The sequence below is a fragment of the Styela clava genome, chromosome 11, assembly GCF_964204865.1.
Source record: "Styela clava chromosome 11, kaStyClav1.hap1.2, whole genome shotgun sequence".
In the NCBI taxonomy this organism is placed as follows: Eukaryota; Metazoa; Chordata; class Ascidiacea; order Stolidobranchia; family Styelidae; genus Styela; species Styela clava.
In genome coordinates, this window is record NC_135260.1 from 14193002 (window position 1) to 14210240 (window position 17239).

A 17239-nucleotide genomic window follows, 5' to 3' on the forward strand; every position below is an offset into this window, starting at 1 on the left:
AATATCGACATGTTTGCAAAGAGGCTCAACATTCAACATTATTCAATATACAAATTATTGCCCGACACACATAGGATCGGAAAATTTTGTTCACATTTATAGACCCAACAGCGTTATGTAAATTGCGCTTTCGTTGTATGAGAAGAGCTCTATTATAGACATGCAAGTATTTTCCGTGTTTTAAAAGTCTATCGTAGAATGCCGTTATTCAACTTCGTCAAATGATTATTGCAGGCATGTTTTTAAAATTAAGAGTTGAGTCCATCTAGAAATAGTTAATATTCACACGTGTGCATCATTCGAAACCTTAGGGAAGTTATCAACTACCTGGGGAAAATACTTAATTAATCTTATACAAATAGACAATTTTATGCTCCATGTTGTCAAAAATATATATCTATTTATTGTACACATTACGAATTTAGTTGCAATGTAAAATTTTCAATTAGAAACAAACACAAATATTTTTATAGATGGCACTATGGACCTGAAAAATTAATCTCAAAGTCATTTAGCAGATAATGTAGATAGCTTTGAGTTCATAAGATATTTAGTAGTACTACTATGAAAAAGGGACATAACTAATTAACAAAAAGACCAGCAGGTACTAGTGAATGTGGTTCACAGTCAAAATCTATTCGGAGAGTTAACATAACAACGACGTTATATACTGTACATAAATTATTTTTTTGTTTTAAATTTTCCAAACCCAATGTGGTTACAAAGTTATGAAATACTCATGACATTCTATACCCTGAAAGATATTTAAGACTGAAATAATTTGGCAGTATTATTTATACTAGATTTAGTTGTTGCAACCCTATAAAGTGTATGTAAAATAGTTTAACCAAAAGGAAAAATGGTAATAAGTGCAATTTTATCGAAGGCCAATATTGTCTTCATTAGATAAAATATTCACATGAGAATACATTTATATATTCATTTAAATAGATAGACAGTCAATAGGCACATTATAATTTTAAAAGATATAAAAATAATAACTGTAGGTAAAATAATTTGATACAACTTTAGCATAGATGAGAAAGCATAATCTTCAGTGTATTGGATTATGTTATTCCAAAAAATTCGCTTTCTATTTTGGCACAAATCATCATTTTGGCTTTGGCACATGAAAAACAACTTATTTTGGCAGACACAGAAAGAATAAACTCTAAAGAATAAAATGTGACCGTCAAATAAATATATAAATTTATAAAACATTTCTAAAAATTTGGTTGAAGTAATGACATAGTTATTAATTACTGTTATTATACGAAACACAATTACACTACAAACAATGTAATACTGTATCACATTTTCTTGTGGATAATTCCAGATCTGAACCGAGAATTTTTTCACCATAATCTGACCATGCTTTATGTAAATATTATTGGAAACAAAAAAAAATGTAGTTCACAGATAACTGTATAAAAGAAATGGAAGAAACATAATTACAAATAAACTTAAAACAGATTGTTAAAGACCATGGTGATTTGATTGACTGTTCTACCATAATAAATTAGATTTTCTACTGTTAACAATAGAATAATGGAAATGCAGGCAAAAGAAATATTTTTCTATAATACACCCGAAAGCTAATCTTTAACCTTGTATGTACACATATCGATTTACATGACAGGTATTGTTTGCTGTTCTAAATAAGTATCAGTGCGGGCACCAATTCTCATCAATCTCTTTTGTTCCTGGAAAAATATTACATTTAAATATACAATTTAAAGTTCTATTAACTTTAAATAATTCTTGGTACTCCCGTAGTATATGTAGCAGGTTAGGGTTAGACCATAATTTTATTCCGATTTTTCATTATTAAGAGGCAAATGCGTAATTAGTAAGATGCGGGTCCAGTGCTATGGTGGGTTACTTGTACTGTTTTTTATTGATGAAAATATTTTCAGTTATCAAAATTTATGACGTACCCATCATCAAGTCGAGCCATTACAAAAGATAATACTTCTAATTTACTGTTTGAATACAAGCAAAAAAATTTATGCCTGAGCGTTATTGTCTGTATTGAGGCTTTCTAATTACCCATGAGATGTTATAAATGCTATCACTGAAATGGAACAAATATTGTGTAAACAATAATTCAAACTTACCCTCAGTCTCTCATTATAAATATACTCAGTTTCTTTTGCTGCTCCTCTGAATCTTCTCAACATGTACTCAGCAGATGATCTTTGGTTTTGTGCCTGAAAGGATTAAAGTTGGTATAAATTACTTGATTAGTTGAATGCGTGAAATTGGGGCATATAAATATATATATAGCTATAAGTGTAAAAGGTCGGAATGAAAAAATATACTATACCCTGAAAAGTTCTGCTTTAGTCTTCGCAATTTTGTTTTGTATATCATGCTCCTTGGAGTCTGATTCTGTCATATCTTGCCTTAACTGTAATTTAAAAAAAAGGTTACACACAAACTACTTCGGCAACTTGGGGGGCAAGAGCACCCAAATAAAATTTTGCCATGTGTCAAAAAGTTCTTCCAACTCTCATTAAAGAATAGTCAAAAAATTACACTCGACCTTTGTGTTGTTCCTCAGTCTTGCTCGGTTTAGTTGTTCTTCCATTTTCTTAAGAGTTTGCTCTTGACTCTTTCTTCCAAAATCAAATTGTCTGCACTTCTGATAAAGCTGATGATCCATCTCATTGTCATGGTTAACAATCCTCTGTAATAAAATATAATAATAGAATGACAAGTTCACAAAAATAAATGCTCGGCTGACACTGAAAGATAGCTATTACAGTCCAACAAAACACCATGAATGACAGTGGGTCAACCACTTTACCAGCAGTTCAGAAATAATAAAATGTGTGGCAAATTCTAGTTGTAAACTATTCAGTGTTTGACAGTAAAAAAAGATCCTTTGACATAAAACAACCAACGATTTTGAGTTTTGAATAGAGTTCGAGTTTAAAAATGTGGCATAGTATGGGCATGAAGTACTAGAAAAGGTACCAAAATTGCTTAGTTATCTGATTAATTTAAAATACTCAATTTTCTATTTTTAAATAGTATACTTAAGCACTGTACATGGAATGTTCTGATTAAATCCTCATTTCTCCGCCGAGTGAAATCACGATAATTGTTTTCGTATGTTTTTTCCCAATTCTCCTGCTTCTTCATTGCCATTTCTCTTCTCATGTTTTGAATTTGTTGTAGTGCAATGTTCTTCCTCAAAACATGTTCCTAGAAATGGGAGCAATAATATGAAAATTTCAGTACAGAAAACCGATAAACTTAGCTAAATTTGAGACATGTTCTGACTATGAATATAGATAGGTATTTTGTCTCATGCAAATCATCCTAATTAGCTGTGTTTGAGCAAATAGGATTATTTTTGGGTACTCCCGAAGTATGTGAACCAAGATGGCGGACACTGGAACGTAGTATGTGTATCAGGTTAGGCCATGATTTTATTCCAATTTTCCATTTTAGTTCTATTAGGAGTTCGGGGACTAGCTAAGTGGCTAAGTATCTAGTGCAAAATATCATGAATATTGCAAACAAGTTCTACCTCCACGTTTCTTTCATATTGCTTCTTCTGTTTATAAAATCCTTCTGCATCTTTGTCTTCTTTCAATTTTTTCTGATTAGCTATGTTGTTTTCCATCATGTTCTTTGTGTCAGTTACTCTTCTATCACCTAAATTCAATATTATCATTTAATAAACAAAAAGCAAGTAAACTTCTAAAAAAAGAATACATTTGATAATTCAGTCTATAAAGCAGCTAAGGTAATCACATGACTTCTCCTTTGATCATGAATTCATGTCAGATACATGAATATCAGGCAATGTGGTTGGTGTAAGCTATTAACAATTATGCAATGACAACAAGACCCTAGCAGATGATCATATGAAAATCGAATGTAAATTTTCTGCAAATATATAATTCTGCCTAGTCAAGCTATCAGATATTTCTGTTATTTAAAAAGATTTCCACTGGATTACAAATATTGCGAAGACATGTCAATACTCGCACCATTTATTATAATTGTCTCAATTGATAAAAGGTCTGATAAGTTTATACATTCAGATTGTCAAATGCAGGACATATATACTGTACCTTTAATTGATATAAGTATAATTATGATGTCATAAAGTTTAAAATATGTGTCAATACAAATCATCATTTTGTAGTAATACTGAATATTTGTCAGCTAAACCTCAACCACAACCCCGTGGAAGATGTCATCCAGTGATAGCATCAAGAATATAAAGCCAGAAGATTATCCTGTTGAGGTAAGACTTTGCTGCTCTAATACAAAGATTATGTTGTATCTGTAATTTGATGTGCATAGTTTTCAATTGATGAATTACTGAAATGTGACACAGAAAAGCTACACTTTAACTTTTCACTATTCACAGGTGAAGAAATGCATCGGAGAAATGAGACAACAACGTGAAAGAATTTACAATGAACTTGGAAGACTCGAGTTAGAGAGAAAAAAATTAACAAATGATATTAGATTCCTAACCACTAGATTAGCAAAGGTCAGACATTTAAAAAACAACTTTAACGAGCTAGCAAAATATATAATTGCCAGTTGAGAAATGTCAAATACACTAAAATCCTGGGCATGACAGATTTCCACTGCTTTTAGATATCACAAGATCAAGCAGTAAAAACACAATTCAGAGCAGAACTTGATAAGACAATAGAAGAGACAGAGAAAGCATATGAAAGGTGACATACCAAAAACTAGTCAAAGTTGAGAATAAATACCAATTAGTTTACTTTGAAAATATCAAACATCTTTTACATTCAGTAGTAGTAGTAGTAGAGAATATTGTCATTTGAAAATAAGACATTCAGACCAAGAACAAATACAATCTCATGAAGATAGTACATGCACACTTATATTAACAGTGATAATAGAAAACCAATTAATTTCACTGTACTGTAATTCGATTTTTTCTGTAAAAAAACATGATTCAATCATTTATTTGTGAGAACAAGGCAAAATTACTCTGTCAGGGTTCAACAATATATAGTTAGTTAACATTATTGTATTTTTAATTTTTCCAGGCTTCTTGAAACTTCAAGAGGTCTATGTAAAAATGCTCGCAAAACACAGAAATCTACACGGTCCCTTCAAGTTTCTAGCCAGCGTCATGTGACTATTGAACAAACACCAAGAAAACCTAGTTTAATACCTCTACCACGTCATTCAAGTGTAACAGCAGCAGGGAACAATCTACAAGTTTCATCAAATGAGGAAAAAGACAAACCAGCAGAAAATAAATAAATAAATGATTATTGTGGAGTTTTGTTTTTGTGTGTACTGCGCTTAACAAGATCTGCATTATATGTGAAAATAACCATAATGATTGAAAAAGTATAGACAGTTAGAATTATATAAAAAGAATGCAAATAGGGAAAAAAGTAGTCACCACATGGCCACTCGTGATGCTGGATAGATACCTAAACCAGAAATGATCTATGTTTGAAAAGCAGACTTATGAGTGAACAGTAAGAAATATTGTATATATAAACAATTATTAATTATCACAACAATACCAAACTAAAATTTAATTTGTTACTAGATTTGACAAATCTTTCATTTTTCTCCCAAGTAATGATGTGAACTTCCTAAAATTAGTTTACCTTCTCTGCCTCTTTCTGAAAGATGGTCTTTCTTCTGAACCATGTTTGCACTGTGTTGCCTCCTTCTATTTTGTGCGGCTCTGTTTAGTCCATCTGATTTTGCAAGTTTCTTCTCAAGTTCCAGATCATGATGACGATTTTCATGGATGTATTTTGTAGCTGAGACTCTTTCTTGCCTTTGAAAATACAGATATCATTCCAGACAAACTTGATAAAAAATAGAATTAGCAACAAAGCATAACTGCACTAGCGATGACTGAGAGCAGAAAATTTTATCAAAGTTGGCAAATAATAAAAGTTTCATGTAAACTAAATAAATATGAATAGAAATGGGCCAAAATTGACATATTACCAGAAACTAGCCGATATAGCGTATGGCGCTAAGAACACGCTTTCCATCGCACCTTTGATAACCCTGCGTGGGTTAGCAGGTACGACTCCTGTGGATGAAAGTTATGTGCGGAATATTTGTTGGACTCTTCGCCGTCTTAGGGTGGTTCACCTAACCGCTGGTCAGATACGGCCTCCTGTCTCATCAAGTCCATGCATTTAAAAACAAAAATTGGTTAACTTATCCAATATCCTGAATTGTCCCATATCCTACATCGACCGGTAACCGATCGAGAGGTTGTGGTACTCCATATGATTATTGGCTTTCTTGTCCCACAGGATAAATGTGTAAATCCTATCTTATCCTATACAAAGTGAACAAAAGTTCGCCTGAAACTTTATCCTCAAAATGATATATTTTGGATGAAGATTGCAGTTATGCTGTCACTACAACTACAATATATGTCTTTCATTCCAATTTGAAAAAAAAACGTCTATAAACATCTGACTAGGCCTGTACAAGATATTTTCACATCCTTACTTTTTATTTTCAGTTGCAGCAACTCTTCCTTTCATAGATTCCATGTTCATTGCAATGGATAATTCACCGAGTTGTTTTGTTAGTCTAAAAGTTGCCTCCTCTTTTCTCTTTAGCTTTTCCTCGAATTCCCTTGTTATTCTGTCAATCTCAATTTTTCGAGTTTCAAGTTCAGTCAATTTTAATCGATATTGACGCTCTGCATCAGTTCTGAAACACAAATGAACTGTTTTATGATGGAAGCAGGGCTGGGGAACTCGTTCGAAATCACAGTAGCTCTGGATCCAGCTCCGGAGCTCCATATTTCACATAGAAGCTGGGCTTCAGTTCCTGTTGAGGTTTTTGACCAATTGTGGTTTTTAAGTATGACCAACTAACTACTGCCATGGAATATCTGCACAAATGCAGTTTAGTGGAAGCAGGACTCAAAACGATGATATGAAGGTTTCAAATTTTTAAAATTAAATTTTGAAAATAAAAATTAAACTTTTAAATTAATATTATACATTGAAATTTATCAGCTGAAAAAGATAGATTATAGTATTTGTATATTTGAAAAATCTTAAACGTTAAAAAAAATTCGGTGGTTAGAATTTGGAGTCACTGAAATTCCACCAGCTCCATTTAACACAGTAATCCTGGCTCCAGCTCAAGCAATGTCACAGCTCTGTGGCGCAAGGCTACGGCTCCCCATCCCTGGATGAAAAGATAACTAAATTATGAAAGCTCTTCCTTTCATGAAAAGATGATATCACAATATTAACAACCATATGATCCCAAAGAAAGCTTACCCCATTACTGTTTTGACTATTATCCTCTGTCATTGGTAGGCTTGACAATACCATTCCCTTTGGATCAAATGTTTTAACCTCATTTGAAGTATCAACAAAATTACAAAATATCTGTTCAGTAAGGGTAAATAAAGCACAACCAGTGCTAGCTGGACAATATAAAATGCTGGCGTTTTGAATTTATATACAGAAAACTTCATCAGGGCATGATATGGAAAAGACTCCTCCTGCCTGTAAAGAAATTCGAAACATCCGCAAATTACATTATTTTGCTAACACCGGTTGTGCTTTATTTACCCTCGACATGAATATACCTGGTGGTAATCATGCGCTATATGTTCTGTAGGTTTTTGTGGTGAAATATTAAACGTAAGATCTTGTGTTTTCCAATATTACATCTAGTAAAAAAAAAATCAAACAGTAGAAAAACATAGAAGTTTATTTATTTCCTACACAATCAGTGCATTCTTCCTCAGCTTTGCTTTTGCCTGTTGAAGATCATCATGGGCTTTTGCAATTCTTTGTTTCGTCCTCTCCTCCTTTGCATGAGTGGCTTCAACTTTGACCTTCAAACAAATCAAATCGATATATATATACTATGTGCATGCCCCCAATAGACAATACGTTTATTTCGTCGTGCTAGAAATCATGACTCAAATTCGAAATAAGAAAAAAAAATATGCATCACAGTAACAGATTTCATTGCAATTGAGTGGAAGTCGCGAAGGACCAGAAATGGTCATCATAAGTCTGCGACACCAAGATTTAAAACAAGTTAACATTAAAAATTGAAATAAAAGAAAGCAATAAACACAACGAGAAACTTAGTCCTTCAATAATTTACCAATAAGGTTGATATGAATCTTCATATATGATTTGAGAGAGAGAGTAAAAATAAAAGTCGGGAAAATTCAATTGATATACAGTAATTGTAAAATAAATCACCATATCATTCAGCTGTGCTTCTGTACAATTGCAGCAATTAAATTTTCATCTATTGTCATATGCAACATTAAATCGAGCAATCATTTTATTTGATAAGAAAAATTAAATTAAGATGGAATTTTTTCATATGAATTTATGAAACAATTCATTACCTTTTCTGTTTGTTCAATCGTAGTGTTTAATCTTTTTTCTTCGTCCAACATCTTTTTAGCCATTGCTGAGAAAAAGACAAAAAAATCTATTACTTCACATTTTTTTGGTTTTCAATAGTTGCTTGAAACTGAGAAATTAAGATTGAATTTTATCACATCGATCTAAGTTTTGTATCTGCCAGATTTAAATTGGTACAAACGGTATTTGTGTGATATTTACAAAATTGTTATTATCGTTTTATTTTTATTGATGAATAAATCTGTGTCAGAAATAGAAATATTTAATTTATGATCTACAGAAAACTCACTAAAAATTTTCTTCACCCCATAGAAAAAACAAATTTGATTGAATGCACTATTTATTTGAATTAAATCCTCTAAAATACTCTACTGAGTAGCTATTGAATATGTGAGTACCATTTTCATATTCTCTCATATTTCTTTGCAATAATCTTTTCTTTTTAATGACGTCTCCTTCCACTCTTTTTATTTCTCTTTCTTCTTGCTTGTGTTGCCACATGTGATCCTGAGAATGAAACGCAAATCATGAAACAAGATAGAAATTTCAATCTGGCATTCCATTCCTCTGACATTTCTTTAATGCTTGAAAGATAACAACAATATTATGCAATACAGATCAATTTGTATGGGACGTTTCTCTGTACTTTCATTTAGAAACAAGTTTCGGAGCAAACGTTTATTGACAGCTAATGTTCTAATGACATAGTTAGGCACAGACTACCAAATTTTCAACATTATGTGTGAAATGCAAGTTCACTTGACTAATGTAAAATAAACTAATGGGTGTCATTTTCAATCATTTATTTAAAAGAGTTTATAACGGTAGAAACATCGCCGGAGCCACAATTGTGCAATGTCATTTGGTCTCCTGGTACAGATTTCATCTGGGCACTTGGTATTTTGAAATTTGACGTTCGAATAATGTCAATTTGATAAAAAAAATAGGTCCTTGAAGTGAAGTTGCAATCACTTCTCATCTGTGACATCATAAGGAACCCCATCATCAAATGTCAATTATAATGATTAGAATGGCCAAAAAATAATGCAAAGGAACTTTTCATCCTGACATGTGTCCCTAAGCACTAGCCTTTTGCATCAACAATGTACATCGCATTCATACACACACACATATCAATTTCAAGAATATGAAATATAAAAAATGAAAGTATTACCTCAATTATTTTCATTCTTCTTTCAAATTCTTTTTCATAAGCTGCTGTTTTATGAGCAAGATTAATAACATTAGTTGGTTCTGAATCTGGTTTCTTGAGAGCGGCTACCCCGGCGCGAGGAGGGGGAACAGTTAAACCTCTCACATTGAAAGTATGGTTGTATCTCCTGGAGTCTAAAAATCCACTAGGTCCCAGAGTTCTCTCATTTTCTCTGCAAATTTCAAGTGAATTGCAATGATTTAGCTATGAAATCATTAACCACATTTTTACAAAGTTCAGTAGGCTATAGGCTATACAATCATAACAAATTGGCACATTACCCTGAGAGATTGGCACATCTCACATGTTCGTTAACGCTTTGTTTACTGCATGGTACAGAGTGTCAAAAAATTTGAGTAATTCATTGAATAAATAAATAGAAATACATACTTTAAAAATTTTGCATATTCTACTCCAGACATTTCTTTTTGTTCGTCTTTCTTCACATCTCGTACAAACCCAAGGCTTGTCCGCCGAGGACTTGTGGGAGTCTGAATACAAGGCTTTAGATGAATATAATATTCTGTTTTTGAAAATGACATTCCAATTTTAATTTTAGCTTATCTAATGCAGGTTGTCATGTATAAACAGAGTAAACAATATATATTGCTTCGTAATCTAGAAGAATTTCCACGCTGCTGTCATAAATGTCAATGAAATTTTCAATAATAATTTCAGACTCATTTTATGGAATTATGAAAAAGAAATCACCATCAGAAAGCCAGTTCTTTCGATACACAAACGTGTATATTAATATTTACTCATTACCATGCACAAATAAGTGTATATGAGTACCTTTGTCCTTGGTTCCAGAGGTTGATGAACACTGGACGGCCGAGTGACATACTCATATCTATTCTGTAATTTAGGTCTCATTTCGAATGGTAGATTGGTGAGAGTGTGATAGGTTGATTGAGCTTTCGGGCCTCTGTCCAAATATGGAACATGCATTCCATGGCCAAGATGAGAAGGCATTTTGTAATTGAATATACAGAATTTAATATAAATGAACCTAATGAGTTGTTCAAAGTAATATATTATAATAAAAAGTGTTCAGTGCATTAATGTGCTCGACTTGAATTTACCAACAGGACATACTTGGAACTACACATATCTTATCAAAGTTTGAAAACGGTGGTTTGTCCCTAGTTCCGTGGAATTGCCCTTATGTACTACTGGGCCAAATGAAAATTTTTCGGGTAGTGTGCTAGCCATATTTATTTCCGGCTGTCAACAATTGCGACATTCAACTTCTAATGATGGCGCTCACACCACTGAACTACAAAATAAACACCTTAAAACAGCCATTATTGTGACATACATTCATGCACAGATAATAATGATTTTATTAGCCTTTTTTGTAATATGCTCTGAAAATGAGGTCGTTGAACGCCACAAAAAAAATTTTGCAGGTCAGTTTGCCAATTATTGCTTCAAAACAAGTAGCCTACCACAAGCAAATAAAAATACTTCTATGCATTAGACCAGGGGCCTCCAACACGCGGCCCACCAGGCATTTTTTTGCGGCCCGCATCATGGTTGGGATTTTTCCACAAAAAACTAATGTCACTATTAGTAAGTTTTATCGTGTCATTTATCATCAAGAGTCTGGTCTGACAAACTGTATAAAGTGAAGCAAAAATTTCCCCCTGTTATCCATGTCCATGTTTTATTCCATTGGTATAATTCAATTATAAATGCAATAATTTCATTATGCGTGTTCATTGTGACGAAATAAACGATTTTGTTCAGTCCATTGTGCCGAAGAAAGGTTCGCAAAGCTAATTGCACATTCATGTCGCATATGTTTGGCAGTTCTTATATTTGCAAGCAGTTTTTTTTTTCAACTATGAATGTTAGTCATTCCTCCGCGCACGACTAACGGACGAGCATTTTCATGTTGTCTTAGGACTAGCAAACCAACGCAAAATAAGGCCAAACATCGAGACCACGTAAATGAATATGTTTCATGTCTCATTTGCTGTAAGATTCAAGTGTAATTTCAATACATTACATTCAGATACCCTCTTTCGTACCTAATTTATTGGCTTGCGGCCCGCGTAGTGGATAAATTTCAAAAAGTGGCTCGCGACATGTTCTGAGTTGGTGACCCCTGCATTAGACTATTGCCAAATGGTTTTGAATTTGAGTCTGACTTGATCTGACTTTAAATCTTTAGAAACAGTATGTCAGTAAAAACTCCCCAATCAAAATCCTGGCTCATTATTGATCATGATAAACAAAACCTCTCAAGAGTGTTGTCTTCAATTAATAAATTTAGTGCCAGCAAATGCACTTGACCTTCATCTGTTTGTGAGTGTCTGTTTCACAAATACAGAACTAAAATAAAAGATATACCGGTAGTCTATGTTATCCCCTATCAAAGAGTCTCACATTCAACTAAATATAGATTATGCACATATTGATATAAAATGCTCAAATATTAATACTCAAATAAAAAAAATAACTTAATCTGTTCACACAGTATTTGCAATTACGCTTTTTCTGTTTCCTGTTTTATCACTTCTATTGTGGATGTACACTATGGCAGATTTATCTTCACCATTGTATCAAGGGGATATTTTAGTATTATGTGAAGGCAGTCTTGAATACCTCCTTTGTATTTATACAGGTAATCTGAAACAAAGGACACTTAAGAGTCACGTTTCAATAATAAAAGAATAAGTCAATACACGATGTCGATTATGATACCACTTTTACCGACAATGTAATACAACACCATTCTTAAAACATAATGTGGTACAAGTTAATTTCAATTAGTAATTTTTAAAGTAATGAAGGTCATTCCAGGGCCTGATGCCTATTTTATCTGCTTTGCTACAAAATTTTGATAACATTTGTAGTCCAATGAATAGTCAAAAGTCATCTTATGATAAGATAAGAGAATAAAAAAATAGGAAATAAATATACATCTCTAGTAATTTTTGATATATCAAAATACATTTTTTAGCTTTCTACACCATCCAAGGGTATGTGTATAGAACAAACAAATGTCTAGTCAGTTATTTGCATACACAAATCTCTTGCTATAAACGAAGTCAAAAGGTATGACTATTTTGTTTATCTGATAGCCGATTACTGTTATAGTTTTTAGATTTGTCAATGAGTTTTCATTCATAAATAATTCTAGTCATTCTAGTGATTGCATTGAAGCGTGGATATGCGACTGAAATAAGAAAAATTTCTGAACCCTTTTTTCAGAAATTTATCTACCTGCATACTTTATCAGACACTATGAAGAAAGTTGATGTTCAATTTACTTAAATTTCCAGATCTACTTTCGACTTTCGCTGTGTATGATACAAGTTAAACCCGGAAAATGACTCAAATAAAAATGGGAATGCAAAAGAGAAAATAAGATTGTAGTAATTAATCCCTAATTAATTAATTTTGAATGAATTATGAGTGATGCCCATGGACAAGTGATTGTAGTTGATGTCTTCTGGACAAAACATGGAAGATACAAAAAGGTGGTGAAAAAGAGTTCAATCTATGATTTATGTTCAAAATTGAAAAAAATAAAACAAACATACATGCACACAGTCGAAAAAATCAACGAATAATCCACCCAAAAAACTGCTAAGCTATGTAAAATTTGTAGGATTGGCATTTTCTAAATAAAAATCTTGATGGTGGCGTGGATCTCAACACAGCAACACAATGGTGAGTTAGTTGTGTATGTAACTTTATACCACAATGAATTTTACTGTTTTGGGAGAGGAAATTTTCATTTTTTATTTGTGTGCATTATTACTAATATTGACTCATTTAGTAGTATCGGGATTATATTTATACACACATCACAAACTATTCAAAAAAACGAGTGCAAGTTGCACAAAGCACCAGTTAATGACCCAATAATGGTTGAACAGCAAAAAACAATGATATGCATAGTGATTGATGAACTTGTAAATCAGCAAATATACTCAAATAGCCTGAATAGCAGAGAATACTGGAGTAGATAATTTGAATAGCTATTGCCTGATTATGGTATTGAGTCACACTCCATATGTTGATATGGCACCTACTACAATGCGAGGCACTTGGCACTCAGGTAAGTGATCATTTCTGAATACCATACCTGTCTTCCTAAAATATGATTAAAATTTGGGACTCCAGGAATTACAAAGTTCTTGAATTAGTAGTACATCTGACAGTACAGTACAGCAGCAGCGGCTACCTATCTCAACTTTGAAAAGTTGGTCTACCACAGTACTACTGTATGACTGTACTGAGGCTATTGCAACTTGACAAGTCCTGCTACTGCTGTAATATATATCTGTATATTGATTGATAGGCGCTGCCAATATACTGATAAGTCTATATCAGTGGGGGTAATTACTCCTAAAAGGGTAATTTGACAATTTTTATGGGGTAGTCAGATGTTCACTGACTTAACAATTTCATTTGTGATCGCTGGTCTATGAGAAGGCTGGACGTGAAGCGTAAAGAACCTACAACAATGCTTTGACGTAAAGAACGCTCAAAATGATGAGAGAATGGCACAGAGAGGCAACACAAAAGGCTACATTGCTATGATGACACATGAAAATACTACAAATGTGGAAACCAATGTGGAATGTGAGTTCGTGCATGATAATTCCACTCACTTAATTGTAATAGAAACTGCTGTCAAACAGTACGGTACTTTTCTGGAAATGAAGATCCACATTAGAACTTGTAGGTCTGTAGGTAGCAAGCCATTTTGGGGTAAAGCAAGCGCGATTACCGTAGTTATAACGATATGGCTACGAAAGTTGAATTTCTCAGATTGCGTCTTACTCGAAAATGAGAATATCACATTATTTTCCAGAAGGCATTGACATTTTTGATTTAATTTCATTCAACTTATCGCCATAGAAATAAAATAAGGAAACAAGCTTATGATTTACATTAATATGGGATGCTTTCCTCTTTGTTGGCTAGATTTGATAGTTTGGTATAATAGATGCAGTGACATCTCTCCACTGAGAATAAACCAGGTCTCTCTTCTGTTCTTTTGTTTACAGGTCTATAAGTTCTTATGTTATTGTGGCTAATTAAGTCTGTAATCAATATTGCAGTAACAGAACTGCAGAATGGTCTATACTAGTGGTCTGCAACCACCGGGACGCGGCCGGTCGGCAGAAGGGTGACAGAAAACGGGAAAGGCCCCAATAACAATTGTGCAATCTAACCCCAAACACTGCGACTAAAAACAGCAAACCAGGCAAACACAACGCATTTTAGCAGCATGTCTGACTTCAAACGTAACTACGCAAGTATGTCGCAATAATGCTGCGTCCTTTGCATCTACGTAAAGAAGTCTTATTCCAATCCGAATAAGATCTCTCAAACAAAATGATTCTCGCTGACAGTGTGACTACTAACTAGTAGCTAACCGGTCATACCTAGTCAGTGTTAATTCTATACTTTATGATAATCCTAAGGGTAGCACATTTTGTAGTAAAATTAGTTATGGCTAAACAAACATAAATAACGTCAAACATTAATCAATACCCAGACATAGCTACAGGAGCTTTACAGGCATAATTACCTTTTCCGACATCGTATTTATGTGAGGCCAAGTTTTTAATATTGACAACTACAAAAACAAAATATCAAAGTAGTCTGGATGTAAGATAAGGTGTATCACTTTCCGCCATATCTCCAAATTGGGAACAGTTAATGGTCAGTAAACAAATACAGATATCGCATTAAATAGCATCACCTTCGTTTTTGAGTATACTGTCAACATGAATATCCTAACTCGTATAATTTATCACATAAGCTTAGTTCGTTTGTATAAAAGTCTGAAAGTGGTCGGACAAAATTTTGGTCAGGCTTTACCGGTCCGTCACTCAATTAAAAAAGGTTGCCGACCACTGGTCTATACTGATACTGCAATATGTATTAGAAGTAACTAAATATGTGAACACAAAAATAAAAGCTAGATTATAGTAAAAATGTACAAGCATATCATCGCAAAGTCGCATTACAGCATAAAGAAACCAAAACTTGATCTCCCTTGATTGATGCCGAAACATGCTATGCTAGGTCATAGGTCAAGCAGCTGATTAACAGGCGTCGTTGTCACGACAACAACATCAGCTGATTAGTGATATATGTCGCCCACTACTGGACGAAACTAAGCATGGACGATGGCGATGTGATGACATTTTCGAGAAGGTAAAAATGAGGTTACCATTAAACGATATAACATGGCGCGAAGAAAGCGCGACTGAGTTAAAGAATTACGTCAAAAGTTTGGTGCATTCCGTATTCCACCGAAAAATTCTGTACTTTACAATAGCTTGCCTCAATTTTAAGTATAATAACCTAAAGAACATGTTGTGAGGTTATCTTGAACAAGATTCAAAAATTGTATGTCGAGAACATGTCATAAGTTTCTGCTAAACATCGCCCAAACAAAGAAATTAATATCAAAATTCTAAATATTGGTATTCCACCAAAAAATGATGTACCTGAAATAACGACAAGTATTCTAAAACCAAGTTTTAATGAAATTGTATGTCGGGAACATATGATAATATCTTGTCAAACATGGTCCAAATTAGGATTGTACACCAGAATTCATAACTATCGGTATTCTACCTAAAAAAAATCTGTATTTTCTGTTAGACGGTCCTACGACCAAGTGAAATATCCTGATAGAACATATTGTAAAGTCATCTGGGACAAAGTTTTATAAAAATTGTATGCCGGGAACGTATGGCCCGAACATGAATTTCACACAAAAATTCACGAATATCGGTATTCCAAACGGATATTCATTTTGATATTTGTTTCTAGCTTTGGTCATATGAGAAGGGAAAACACATATTTGTCATTTGAATTGGATTTCATTTAAGAGCTCTCATAAATTTGTATAATATTTTGATCAGATATATTTGACACCGTTACCACTGATTCACATGCACAAATCGAATTTGGCAAATTTATCCGAAGCAACGTATATTATAAACGTATATATACTATGTGTAGTAAATCAGTCTCCTCTGAAAATAATTTTGAGTTTCGTAATTCATTATTTACGGGGTGAAACATCTTTAGGGGTCCAATAGTGGCTGGAGATATATTCTTGTCAATTTATCTTTATTGGGCACGTAGTGGACATAACGATCGTTTCAAAATTTTATTGTTATTATTTGTCTCCGTCAACACGTTTTGAAGAAATCGCTTTTCTCTTCGAATACTGGACCAATTGCTTTGAAATTTTCAGTGGGTTAAGATAAAAATTTTCTTCAAAAGGCTATTACTTTTTTTTCCGCTATGACGTCATCAAAATATGTGACTCTACGTGTCCATATATTTGAGCATAGCTCTCTTGTTTTCAATTCGGAATCGTTTATTTCTCTATTTCTCAATTTCCTGATCAATTTGTTTCTTGTTTTCAACTTTCCTTTTTGGGACAAACAATCAAATTATCTTTGTATTCCCTATTCAGAGAATTATGGAGTTCACCATACACTGTATCAATCTCTCCAAGACGTTTAAATCGCCTGTTGTTTAGTTAAGTTCGCTTCTGTTCTTACTGACTTTTTTCTATGATTCCTTTAGTGCAATTATCTCGTGATATATTTTGTTTCTCAGAAGCTGA

General features: G+C 33.3%; 2 protein-coding genes across 2 annotated transcripts; one reads left to right on the forward strand and one right to left on the reverse strand.

The window, feature by feature from the left end:
• Positions 1–380: 380 nt before the first annotated feature.
• LOC120348058 (uncharacterized) lies at positions 381–10640 on the reverse strand. Its single transcript, XM_039418167.2, has 14 exons — positions 10414–10640; positions 10009–10109; positions 9580–9790; positions 8804–8912; positions 8387–8451; positions 7743–7855; positions 6502–6708; positions 5631–5806; positions 3539–3666; positions 3055–3210; positions 2546–2689; positions 2327–2410; positions 2118–2210; positions 381–1703 (listed from the first exon to the last, which is right to left on the reverse strand). The coding sequence occupies exons 1-14, from the start codon at positions 10591–10593 to the stop codon at positions 1629–1631; spliced, it is 1842 nt and encodes a 613-aa protein (XP_039274101.2). The 5' UTR covers positions 10594–10640; the 3' UTR covers positions 381–1628.
• LOC120348059 (uncharacterized) lies at positions 4162–5282 on the forward strand. Its single transcript, XM_039418168.2, has 4 exons — positions 4162–4264; positions 4391–4516; positions 4627–4709; positions 5052–5282. Exons 1-4 carry the CDS (start codon positions 4211–4213, stop codon positions 5269–5271), a joined length of 483 nt encoding a protein of 160 aa, XP_039274102.2. The 5' UTR covers positions 4162–4210; the 3' UTR covers positions 5272–5282.
• Positions 10641–17239: the final 6599 nt, after the last annotated feature.